Raw genomic sequence first — 12,381 nt, forward strand, 5'->3', positions numbered from 1 at the left:
ATACTGTCTTCTCCAGACTATAGAGCGCACCGGGATATAAGACATTTTTTTATATTTTTTTCCCCAGGTATTAGCCGCACCAGACTGTAAACCGCATGTACAGTCGCGATCAAAAGTTTACATACACTTGTGAAGAACATAATGTCATGGCTGTCTTGAGTTTCCAATCATTTCTACAACTCTTATTTTTTTGTGATAGAGTGATTGGAGCACATACTTGTTGGTCACAAAAAACATTCATGAAGTTTGGTTCTTTTATGTAGAGCCAAACTCAGTGGCCTAGTGGTTGGAGTGTCCGCCCTGAGATCGGTAGGTCGTCAGTTCAAATCCCGGCCGAGTCATACCAAAGACTATAAAAATGGGACCCATTACCTCCCTGCTTGGCACTCAGCATCAAGAGTTGGAATTGGGGGTTAAATCACCAAAAATGATTCCCGGGCGCGGCCACCGCTGTTGCTCACTGCTCCCCTCACCTCCCAGGGGGTGGAACAAATGCAGAGGTTAATTTCACCACACCTAGTGTGTGTGTGACTACTAGTGGTACTTTAACTTTAACTTAAATTATTATGGGTCTACTGAAAATGTAATCCCATGAACACCACACCTACCGTCAAGCATGGTGATGGTAGTATTATGCTCTGGGCCTGAATGGAACTGGTGGTTTGCAGAGAGTAAATGGGACAATGAAAAAAGGAGGATTACCTTCAAATTCTTCAGGACAACCTAAAATCATCAGCCCGGAGGTTGGGTCTTGGTCGCAGTTGGGTGTTCCAACCGGACAATGACCCCAAACACACGTCAAAAGTGGTAAATGAATGGCTAAATCAGGCTAGAATGAAGGTTTTAGAATGGCCTTCCCAAAGTCCTGACTTAAATGTGTGGACAATGCTGAAGAAACAAGTCCATGTCAGAAAACCAACAAATTTAGCTGAACTGCACCAATTTTGTCAAGAGGAGTGGTCAAAAATTCAACCAGAAGCTTGTGGATGGCTATCAAAAGCGCCTTATTGCAGTGAAACTTGCCAAGGGACATGTAACCAAATATTAACATTGCTGTATGTATACTTTTGACCCAGCACATTTGGTCACATTTTCAGTAGACCCATAATAAATTCATAAAAGAACCAAACTTCATGAATGTTTTTTGTGACCAACAAGTATGTGCTCCAATCACTCTATCACAAGAAAATACGAGTTGTAGAAATTATTGGAAACTCAAGACAGCCATGACATTATGTTCTTTACAAGTGTATGTAAACTTTTGGCCACGACTGTATATACCGACACAAAATATTTTGTAAATTTTTATTTACATACCTTAATTGTTTCCAAACAATGCCTGTAACACGGCAGTAAAACGGCCGATCAAACAAAACAGAAGTCATGGTCATGGACCCACTAGCTGCGGAAGCTAGCTCTCCAATCAGCTAAACAGACTCAATAACTCCATGGTGACGTTTTGGTGAATTTACTGAGGAGTTTGTGAAACTGAAACAATACAAATAAAACGCCATTGTAAGTTAATAATATTAACACAGATGCTCGTAAACGTGTTAGCATATTAGCTCATGCTAACAAGGCTATCGTCATTACATGAAGATAGCATGTAAAAATATGCATGCAAACACTCCTACAGACATCGCAAAATACCCGTAAATGAAAGGACACCCGCAGTGAGCAAACCTGTCCATAAGATGGCGGCATAGTACAACAATAAAACACGTTCTCTGTGTATTTTGGTTGTTTGTTTTTTTTAACTATTTTCATTTCGGCGGTTAACAGAGAAAAATCCACAAATTAGCCGGCTCAAAGTGTATGAAAAAAGAAGCGGGTTATAGTCTGGAATAGCATGTTACATGTCAGCATGTTAACAATTAGCATATGTCAAATACCAAGTAATATGACCGTAAGCGGTAACAAAATTTGCCAAAAAAGTTAGCATGCTAACAGTGATCATGTGTCATGTACAAAGTTATATGTAATGGTGGCAAAATGAGCAAAAAAAGTTAGCCTGTAGATGTTAGCATGCTAACAGTTAGCATATGTCAAATACCCAACGTTTGTTAAAAATAGCTAACAAAAAAGTTAGCTAGCATGCTAACATCATTAGCATGTATCACGTACCAGATTATATGACTCTAACGTGTATGTACGCCTGCAAAATTAGCTAAAAAAAAGTTAGCATTTTAGAAGTTAACATCAATCAATCAATCAATCAATGTTTATTTATATAGCCCTAAATCACAAGTGTCTCAAAGGGCTGTACAAGCCACAACGACATCCTCGGTACAGAGCCCACATACGGGCAAGGAAAACTCACCCCAGTGGGACGTCAATGTGAATGACTATGAGAAACCTTGGAGAGGACCGCATATGTGGGTAACCCCCCCAGACAAGAATAATTTGACTTCGGAACTGTTCAAATCCATAGAGAAATGTGAAATATGTAAAAGTTTGTATATTGCCCATTCTTTTTAACATTCCGGGTAATCCTGGAATGTTTTGAACCAGACAACACGTTGGCTTGAATGTCCAGGATGAGTGGAACGCTTCAAATCGGGTGAGAAATACGGGAGTTGTGCCAGTTTGAAAAATGGCCCATCCTCTTTCAATGGGAAAAATGTAATTCCTGGAATTTGATTGATTGAAACTTGTATCAGTAGATTGCACAGTACAGTACATATTACGTACAATTGACCACTAAATGGTAACACCCCAATAAGTTTTTCAACTTGTCCATGTTAATCAATTCCTGGTAATCTGGGAATTTTACACGAATATAGACTTGTTTTGTAAGATGTTTCCTTCAAAAGGGAATTACTCACCTGTCTGTAATTGAGCGAGATGCTTCCCATTCCCACCATGTCGTACGCGTGAAATTTGTCTGCAAAAGACGTGCGAGAGTAAATAAATAAGTTCATAAATAGTATTGGGACATAACTTCCACAAGATTTTGGAGAGGAATTTTTAAAAGTTAGAAGCATGCAGTGTTCTGCTAAGATGAAGAAGTGAGGACTCAATTGATCCTTTCGTTAATTGATCGATTAATTCTGTATTAATACTTTTGTCTGTTCCCGTGAAGCACATTTTGCTTACGGATCATGCTGTCCAGCTTCATGGTGAGGTACAGGAAGCCGGGATAGTTGATGGTCATGTCGGGCTCCGTGTACCGCAGGCCCACCAGCTGCATCACCAGGTCGTCCACCACGATGCCTGAGAGGATACGGCATGGACATGTGTGTCTTCATATGGAGCTTCACCTGGGTCTTATTACCAAATTCATGTAATAAATTCATTACACTGAATTCATGTAACACTGAATTGCCTTTGAATTTTGTGAGTTAATTTATTTATTTTTTGCTGACAATTTTCCTGATGAAAAAGTGGTGAGCCGAATTTGTGTTTAAAAATTCAGTTTGTTAAAAAAGTGTTTTCAAATTCAGTGTGTAAAAATTCAAGGAAATTGTCAGCATGCCAGTTCACATAATTCAAACTTCATTATGAAAGCCTTTTTTGACATTGAATGTTTTGCCTTTGAATTTTGTAAATTGAATTGTTTTTACATCAAATTATGATAATTTCATTGAACAAAAAATTGTGAGTAAAATTTGTGTTTAAAAATTCAGTTTGTCAAACTACAGTTGTCTAAAATTCAGTGTGTATACATTTAGTGTACAAAAAAATTCAGCATAAAAAATGTCAGTTTTTAAAAATTCTGCATAAAAAATTTAAATGTAAAAAAAATTCAGTGCCGAAAAATGTGTTTCTTCAAAACTCAAGACTCACTCCCGGTAAATTAAAACTGAAGCATCCTGTCTCAGAAGCAGCCAATGAGGTGTCAAGTTTGTAGTCACGTGACACGAATATTATGACAATAATATATGACAACCAATATTTCAAACTACATTTTTTTGCACTGAATTTTTTTACACTGCATTTTAACAAAACGCTAATTTTATTCAATGAAATTGTCAGCATGATTTGATGTATTAAAAAAATTCAGTTCACAAAATTCTAACTTTGTTATGAAAGCTTTTTTTGACACTGAATTTTTTGCCTTTGAATTTTGTTAATAGAATTTTTTTTTACATCAAATTATGGTGACAATTTCATTGAACAAAAAATTGTGAGTAAAATGCGTGAGTTTAAATTACAGTGGTCTAAAATTCAGTGTGTATAAATTTACTGTTGAAAAAAGCCAGCATAATTTTTTTTAACTTAAAAACAATTCAGCATAAAAAAAATTCAGCGTGAAAAATTTCAGTGTAAAAATTCAGTGCAGATACTGTAAAATGAATTTAAAAAAAAAATCAAATCATGGTGACAATTTCATTCAATAAAAGATTGTGAGCAAAATATGTGTTTGAAAATTATGTTTGTTAAAATACAGTGTGTAAAAATTCAGTGTAAAAAAATTCAGCATAAAAAAAATTGGTGTAAAAGAATTTCAGTGCAGAAAAACGTGTTGCTTCAAAACTCAGGACTCGCTTCCGGTAAATTAAAACCGAAGCATCCTGTCTCAGAAGCAGCCAATGAGGTGTCAAGTTTGTAGTCACGTGACGTGAATATTCTGACAATAATATACAACAACGAATATTTCCACACTGAATTTTTCTGCATTGAATTTTTTTTACATACATTTATTACACTGAATTTTAAAACGCTGGATTTTTTAACTAACTGAGTTTTTAAACACACACATTTTTATTCAATGAAATTGTCACCATAATTTGATTTAAAAAAAATCAGTTGACAGAATTCAAACCTTATTACGAAGCTTTTTTGGACACTGAATTTTTTGCCAACAAATTTTTTATTTCGAGCAAAATTTGTGTGTTTGTTAAAATACAATGGTTTGAAATTCAGTGTGTAAAAAAACCCTAAACTCCCGACCCACTTCCAGTGAATTAAGACTAAAGCTACCGTTCCTGTCTCAGAACCAGCCAATGAGGTGTCAAGTTTGCAGTCACATGACGCAAATATTACGACGTTAATATATCACAACAAATATCCTGGAATTTTTTTAGATTTGTTGAAGTAGAGCACACAATTCCCAAACAGGCTGAATATTTTGAAGTTGGAACAGTTTGCATCAGATGAAAAATGTGGGAATTGTGGAACTTTGAAGACTGTCCCATTCATTTCAATGGGAATTTCCCCCCAAAATTCGGAATTTCGGGAAAGGCGGGAATTTTTTTGAAAACGGTAAAAAAAATTGACTGGTCTGAATGAGTTGAAATGGTTGATGTTGGAATTTTTCAAATCGGTCAAGAAATGCTGAGAAATGGTATTACGGAATTCCTGGAATTTCGGGAAAACCAGGAATTTTTCCAGTTAAAAAAACAACTTAGTTTTTTTGTTCTGATTAAGAGGAATGTTTTGACGGTGGAACGGTTGAAATTCGTTGAAAAATGTGGAAGGAGTAGTCGTCAGAAAAAAGGGTGGAAATAGGGCTTTGGAAAACCAGGATTTCTGGAAAATCCTGGACATTTTTTGATCTTGGAAAAAAAAGTTGTTTAAATTCCCAGGATGGTGGAATGTGTTGAAGGTGGAATGGTTTGAATCGGTTGGAAAATGTGGAAATGGTGGAAGTAAGAAAAATGGCCAATACATTTTGAATGGGAAAAATTTCCCGGAAAACCTGGTATTCTGGGAAATCTGGGAATTTTTGGAAATTGTTAAGGGAAAGCCCGCAATTCCCGAATAGGCTGAACAGTTTGGAGTTGGAACGGTTTGAATCGGGTGAAAAATGTGGACGGTAGAGCGGGCCAAAATCTGGAGAAGAAGAAGAAGAAGAAGTTGAAGAAGTTGAATAAATAGATGCATTTTGGTGTAGAAAACCCCTTTAGTTGTGTGAATGCTCCAAAGCATTCACACAACTAAAGGGGTTCTTCCCATCTGCAGACTCATTTAGAAAAGTGCGAGCTTTGTTGCCACCTGCAGCTGGGACGAGGAACTGCAGCGTATTCATTTTCTCCAGTCTTACCTGCGGCCTTCAGGGCGGGGCTCACCTCTTCATACTCTAGACGCTGAGTTTTGTTCTTGTCGTACACCAGAAAAATGTCCTGACGGGGGGGGGGGGGTCAAAGGTCAGAGCCGAAATCCCGCAACAGAGGACGGAAGGGGGTGGCGACCTCACTCACCGTCCACATCCGGATCTTTTCCCAGAGACTCTGGAACTCCCGCCAGTTTAGCTGCGCGATGCCTTGACTCTGGAGGAAACGTTAGCATCAAGGAAACTGACAAGCTACATGACCTTTGACGATTTAAACTAGAGATGTCCGATAATATCGGACTGCCGATATTATTGGCCGATAAATACTTTAAAATGTGATATCGGAAATTATCGGTATCGGTTTCAAAAAGTAAAATGTATGACTTTTTAAAACGCCGCTGTGTACACGGACGTAGTGAGAAGTACAGAGCGCCAATAAACCTTAAAGGCACTGCCTTTGCGTGCCGGCCCAATCACATAATATCTACGGCTTTTCACACACACAAGTGAATGCAAAGCATACTTGGTCAACGGCCATACAGGTCACACTGAGGGTGGTCGTATAAACAACTTTAACACTGTTATAAATATGCGCCACACTGTGAACCCACACCTAACAAGAATGACAAACACATTTCGGGAGAACATCCGCACCGAAACACAACATAAACACAACAGAACAAATTTGCAGCACTAACTCTTCCGGGACGCTACAATATGCACATGTATATATATATATATATATATATATATATATATATACATATATATATATATATATAGACTTAGACTTCCTTTTTTATTGTCATTCAAATTTGAACTTTACAGCACAGATAAGAACGAAATTTCGTTACATAAGCTCATGGTAGTGCAGGGAAAAAAAGCAAAAAGGTGCATGTGTAAATAAATAAATAAATATAAATACATATATAAAATAAATAAATATATATAAATACATATATAAAATAAATAAATATATATAAATATATATAAATAAATAAATAGGTTACTGTACAGATAAATATATTGCACTTTTTCACATGCGTCCATGTTTATGGATGTATGTTATATATTTGTATATATAAAAAATGTTTTTTTATTTTCATTATTTTATTTTATTTTATATATATTTATATATATATATATATATATATATATATATATATATACACACACACACACCCCAGCCCCTGGCCAAATTTTTTTAACCCAATGCGGTCCCGAGTCAAAAAGTTTGGGGACCCCTGCCTTAGAGTCATATATTTTTGTACTTGACACATGCTAACTTTTAACATGTAAGCATGCTAACATTAGCATCCTGGCTTTTTTGGCTAATTTTACAGACATACACCTCAAAGTCATATATTTTGATACTTGACGCAGGCTAACTGTTGATTCAAAATTTTTGGTTACCTGACCCTATTTGGCTAGCGTGCTAGCCTTGCTCTTAGCATTTCAGTTCAGCTTTTTAGCCTTCACAAGCAATTTTCTATGAAATGACCTAATCTAGTTGCAAATGTTGATTTGAAATCAGAGAAGGCCCGATTAGTCTTAGACAGTAAAAATGTCGACCAATCAGAGTCTTTACGACCTACGTCTCCAAAACCGCAATCGGGTTTGGAGGGGGAAGAGCGAGCCACCATTGCATAAACCAGGTTTAAGAAAGTCTGTAGAATTCATGAAATTGTTGATATATTCCTGTAAACTCCAAATGAGACCTCCATGAATCCTCAGCACCCTAAAACAAGTCTCGCCTGAACAGGCACTTGAACCCTGGACCCTCAGATTAAAAGTCTGATGCTCTACCGACTGAGCTATCCAGGCTCTGACATTCCCAGGGGTCTGTGTGTAGAAAGTGGATCATGAAGGATACGTCCATGAGGACCACCAAGCTCTTGCAGTGCTCCAGTTCCAGGTGCTTCTCGCTGCCAGCCAACACTGACGACACACAACAACCACATGTCTGTCATTCATGGGTCAAACACACAACAAGCATCGTGTCAATTGGGAACAGCAGTGATGTTGCATTATAGTTTAAACCACCAGATGGTGCTGTTGTCACTTTCCTAAACCAGCCCCAGGACCATGTGGGGACAGCAGCTGGACTTTTACCAGCCTTGGGCATATTGTCAAAATAAAATAATTTATTCATAATGAGATGTATTGATACATATCACCAAGCTAGATTGGAGCACTACGCAGAAATGTATTATAACAATTTAAAATGTTTTTGTTTATATGAAGTGTTTTTTAAAATACTTTTATCACTACATTTGAATTAAATGTGATGCATATTTTTGAAAGAAAACAAATTCATGGAAAATGAATAAATACAATATTTTTTTAGTACAAAATACCAATTTTAGCATCGTTAAAACATACATCCAAAAACCTTCCAACCAGAATTTGAACCCGAGTTTAAGAAAACGATCACACTCGGAATAATAATCCTGATATGGACTTTGAACTTTACTGATAAAGAAGACCATCTAATATGGTGTTGCTTAACCATATTAACCCCTGAGAGGGCTGTGTCACGCCAATTTTCTTCCCATTACAAAAACCTCTTTCTATGCCACATCAATGTGGAATGCGCTCCCAACAGGTATAAAAGAAAGGGCATCTCTATCCTCCTTCAAAACCGCAATAAAAGTTCACCTCCAGGCAGCTACAACCCTAAACTAACACCCTCCCCGGATTGCTAATAATCAAATGTAAACAATCAAATGCAGATACTTTTTCTTTTTCTTATGCCTTCTGATCTCTCTCTCTCTCTCTATGTCCACTACTTGATGTCCATATCCCCCCCCCCGCCCCTCCACACCCCTGATTGTAAATAATGTAAATAATTCAATGTGATTATCTTATGTGATGACTGTATTATGATGATAGTATATATCTGTATCATGAATCAATTTAAGTGGACCCCGACTTAAACAAGTAGAAAAACTTATTCGGGTGTTACCATTTAGTGGTCAATTGTACGGAATATGTACTTCACTGTGCAACCTACTAATAAAAGTCTCAATCAATCAATAAAAAAAAAACCTTCCTATCCCCCATTTACTTCCGGGGTCATTTCCTCTTACGTCATTTCCTCTTACTTACGTCATTTCCTCTTACGTCATTGACAGCGATCGATAGCACTTCGGCTTTGACTGCCCGTCGCCGTTTTTTTAAATTTTTTATAATATAGCGTTAACAAAACGTCTGTATTAATTGGACAAGTATTAATCGGACAAATTGACTTGAGGATATTCCTGACTGCACATTTGACTCGTGGACATATGCGGAAATGAATAACCGTGTACAATAAGTTAATTCATTATCAATCAACATTATCAAACTTTATTAAAACTAAATGTATTCGTTAAATTCAGGTTTTTTTTAGTTCTCTATGTAAGTGAACTAAATTAAAATGACATTTATGTGCACAAATGTACCTCAGTGAAGTCAGATGACATTTAACATTATATATTAATTAATATTAGTGAAATGGTTTCAACAATAATGTTGATTTAAAGTACAGACATTTAACAGTATTATATATTAATTAATATTTTTTGCACGTTACCACGAAGACAGAAGTGGATTCTATCTCAGTGACACCACCATTTTCAGGAGATTTGGATTCTATCGATCGCTGTCAATGACGTAGGAGGAAATGACGTAAGTAAGAGGAAATGAAGTAAGAGGAAATGACCCCGGAAGTAAATGGGGGATAGGAAGGTTTTTGAAATGGGAAGAAAATTGGCGTGACAGCGGCAAAAAAATAACTTTCTCAGCTGTGTGGCTATATATACTTGTAATACACGTTTCCACCACTGGTGGCAGTAATGACAATATCAAACAAACAGAGGAAGTCTGGAGCTAAAGTCACAGAGAAGTTTCTGAAGCGCAAAAATGATGACTAAAGTTGTTTATTTCCATTTTAATTGTATTGACAGTTCAATTGAGAAGCATATTTTTATTATGTATTACTACTTTAGATTATTTCTTTTAGCACTTCACGATTGTACGTATTTCTTTCATTATTTCTTTATGACTCAAATGCAGTATATTTGATTAGTACTTATTTTTGTAATCAGCCTGACCTAAGGCTAAGGTTTATGTGTTTTAAATAAATGATCTTTGTGATGAACACATGCTTTCATATCATTTGACAAAGTCGCTAACTGTAGGTCGGTTAGATACTGTATGATTATTGAACATGATTAAAATCAAGAGTAATATTACTAATTCAGTGTTAACATTTGAGTGGGCCCTTCTGTAGTGGAAAAGTTGGGCCCCGCGGTCTGAAAGTTTAAGAATCCTTGATCTAATTAATTTCAACAAATTATGTGAATTGCAATGTATTAATTATCTATTCAAGTTAACAGTATTGATTTATTTATTTACTTATTGATAGTTTGTGTTATAAATTAAGTACAGGAACTGAACAAGTGTGTTCATGATTGGAAAAGGGGTAGGATTAAGTCAGATCTGCTTCTTCCTACTCCTTCTCGCACAGGTTGAATGGTGAAACTGTAAATATGTGACGAGCCATATTGTAATTATATGCAAGTTTACAATAAATTAATAGCAAACCAAACTGTCCTCAAGTGACTAACGCTGTTCGCCACTGGCGTTAGTGAAACTTTTTGATTAAATTTGCCATTGTGTTCGTATCAGTGACAGAGCAAGAAGGGGCTGGAAATATGTTTGAGGTCAGCGCCTTGTCATTCATTAAGTGAGATTTTATATGCGCTTCTTCACACAAAATGATAGAAATACGAAAAAAGGACAGAAAGCAACCAAAAAAACCTATTTCTTCTATAGCAGGGGTCTTAAACTCGTGGACCGAGGGCCATTTGCGGCCTACAGGCCCATATTTTGTGGCCCTCTACTTAACTTTATAGTTTAGAGCACAGGTGTCAAATTCTAGGCCTGATACATATAGTCTAGGCCTTTTATAAGGCTTTAGTAAGCCTCAATAAAATATCTATCCCCATTTTGACAGAAAAAAATACATATACATAATGTAAACTATTTTAAACTATTATATTATCTAATAATGCAAAAATATTATATTATCATACATTCCATTTGTTATTGTTATATTGCAAATAAATACTGAAAAATTTGCTCAATTCCTGATTTCAAAGCAAGTTACCCATCAAATTGTACACTTCAAAAAGGAATACAATTCACAGTAAAAACTGCCAGAACTTTACTGTAAAAAAACAAAAGTGGTACTGTTTAAAAACAACAACAGTAAAATTTACGGTAAAATAAAAACAAAACGAAACTGTCAGCTCAGTCGCCAGAATTTTACTACAAAAAAACAGTAGTAAAATTTTTCCATTTAGATTAATAAGCCAGAAAAATGTTATTACATTTTTTACGACAACATTTTGCCAACTGAGCTGCCAGTTTTTAATCGCTAAATACACCGATTTTTTTTCCTACAGTGTATGAACAAAATTCATATAATAATTAAATGCATAGGCAATTGTGTAACAATATCATTAAGCAAATCCTCATTAAAGTAATAATCATATAATTATTCACTGTTACATAACTGTGTTGTGGCTCTCAGTGAAAACCGGTTTGACACTCCTTGTTTAGGGTAATTGCGACCTGCACACCCTATAAATATATTATAGCAATATTGAATCCCACTATAAAGAACGGTCCAAACACAAAATAATACACAATAATATACAAAACCCAAAACCAGTGAAGTTGGCACATTGTGTTATTTGTGAATAAAAACAGAATATAATGATTTGCAAATCATTTTCAACTTATATTCAATTGAATAGACTGCAAAGACAAGATATTTAATGTTCGAACTGAGAAGCTTAATTTTTTTTTGCAAATAATCATTAACTTAGAATTTAATGGCAGCAAAACGTTGCAAAAAAATTGACACGGGACATTTCTACCACTGTGTTACATGGCCTTTCCTTTTAACAACACTCAGTAAACGTTTGGGAACTGAGGAGACACATTTTTTAAGCTTCTCAGGTGGAATTATTTCCCATTCTTGCTTGATGTACAGCTTAAGTTGTTCAACAGTCCGGGGGTCTCCGTTGTGGTATTTTAGGCTTCATATTGCGCCACACATTTTTCAATGGGAGACAGGTCTGGACTACAGGCAGGCCAGTCTAGTACCCGCACTCTTTTACTACGAATCCACGCTGTTGTAACACGTGGCTTGGCATTGTCTTGCTGAAATAAGCAGGGGCGTCCATGATAATGTTGCTTGGATGGCAACATACAGTATGTTGCTCCAAAACCTGTATGTACCTTTCAGAATTAATGGTGCCTTCACAGATGTGTAAGTTACCCATGCCTTGGGCACTAATACACCCCCATACCATCACAGATGCTGGCTTTTGAGC

The 12,381-nt window shown here is 36.2% G+C and overlaps 1 protein-coding gene and 1 non-coding gene across 3 annotated transcripts in view; both read right to left on the bottom strand.

Moving 5' to 3' along the window:
- zgc:85932 (uncharacterized protein LOC405875 homolog) overlaps nt 1-12,381 on the bottom strand; it is a 45,408-nt gene that overhangs the window by 5,029 nt on the left and 27,998 nt on the right. For both annotated transcript variants that reach the window (XM_062060586.1, XM_062060585.1), the window contains exons 15-19: nt 7,869-7,933; nt 6,144-6,212; nt 5,987-6,065; nt 3,097-3,213; nt 2,826-2,884 (exon numbers count right to left, since the gene is read on the bottom strand). In XM_062060586.1, coding sequence (XP_061916570.1) covers nt 2,826-2,884; nt 3,097-3,213; nt 5,987-6,065; nt 6,144-6,212; nt 7,869-7,933 — 389 coding nt within the window. The remainder of the gene's footprint in view (nt 1-2,825; nt 2,885-3,096; nt 3,214-5,986; nt 6,066-6,143; nt 6,213-7,868; nt 7,934-12,381) is intronic.
- Nucleotides 7,747-7,819, bottom strand: trnak-uuu (transfer RNA lysine (anticodon UUU)). Its single transcript has one exon. It is a non-coding gene; the product is annotated as a tRNA-Lys (tRNA).

The sequence above is a fragment of the Entelurus aequoreus genome, linkage group LG10, assembly GCF_033978785.1.
Source record: "Entelurus aequoreus isolate RoL-2023_Sb linkage group LG10, RoL_Eaeq_v1.1, whole genome shotgun sequence".
NCBI classification, from domain to species: Eukaryota; Metazoa; Chordata; class Actinopteri; order Syngnathiformes; family Syngnathidae; genus Entelurus; species Entelurus aequoreus.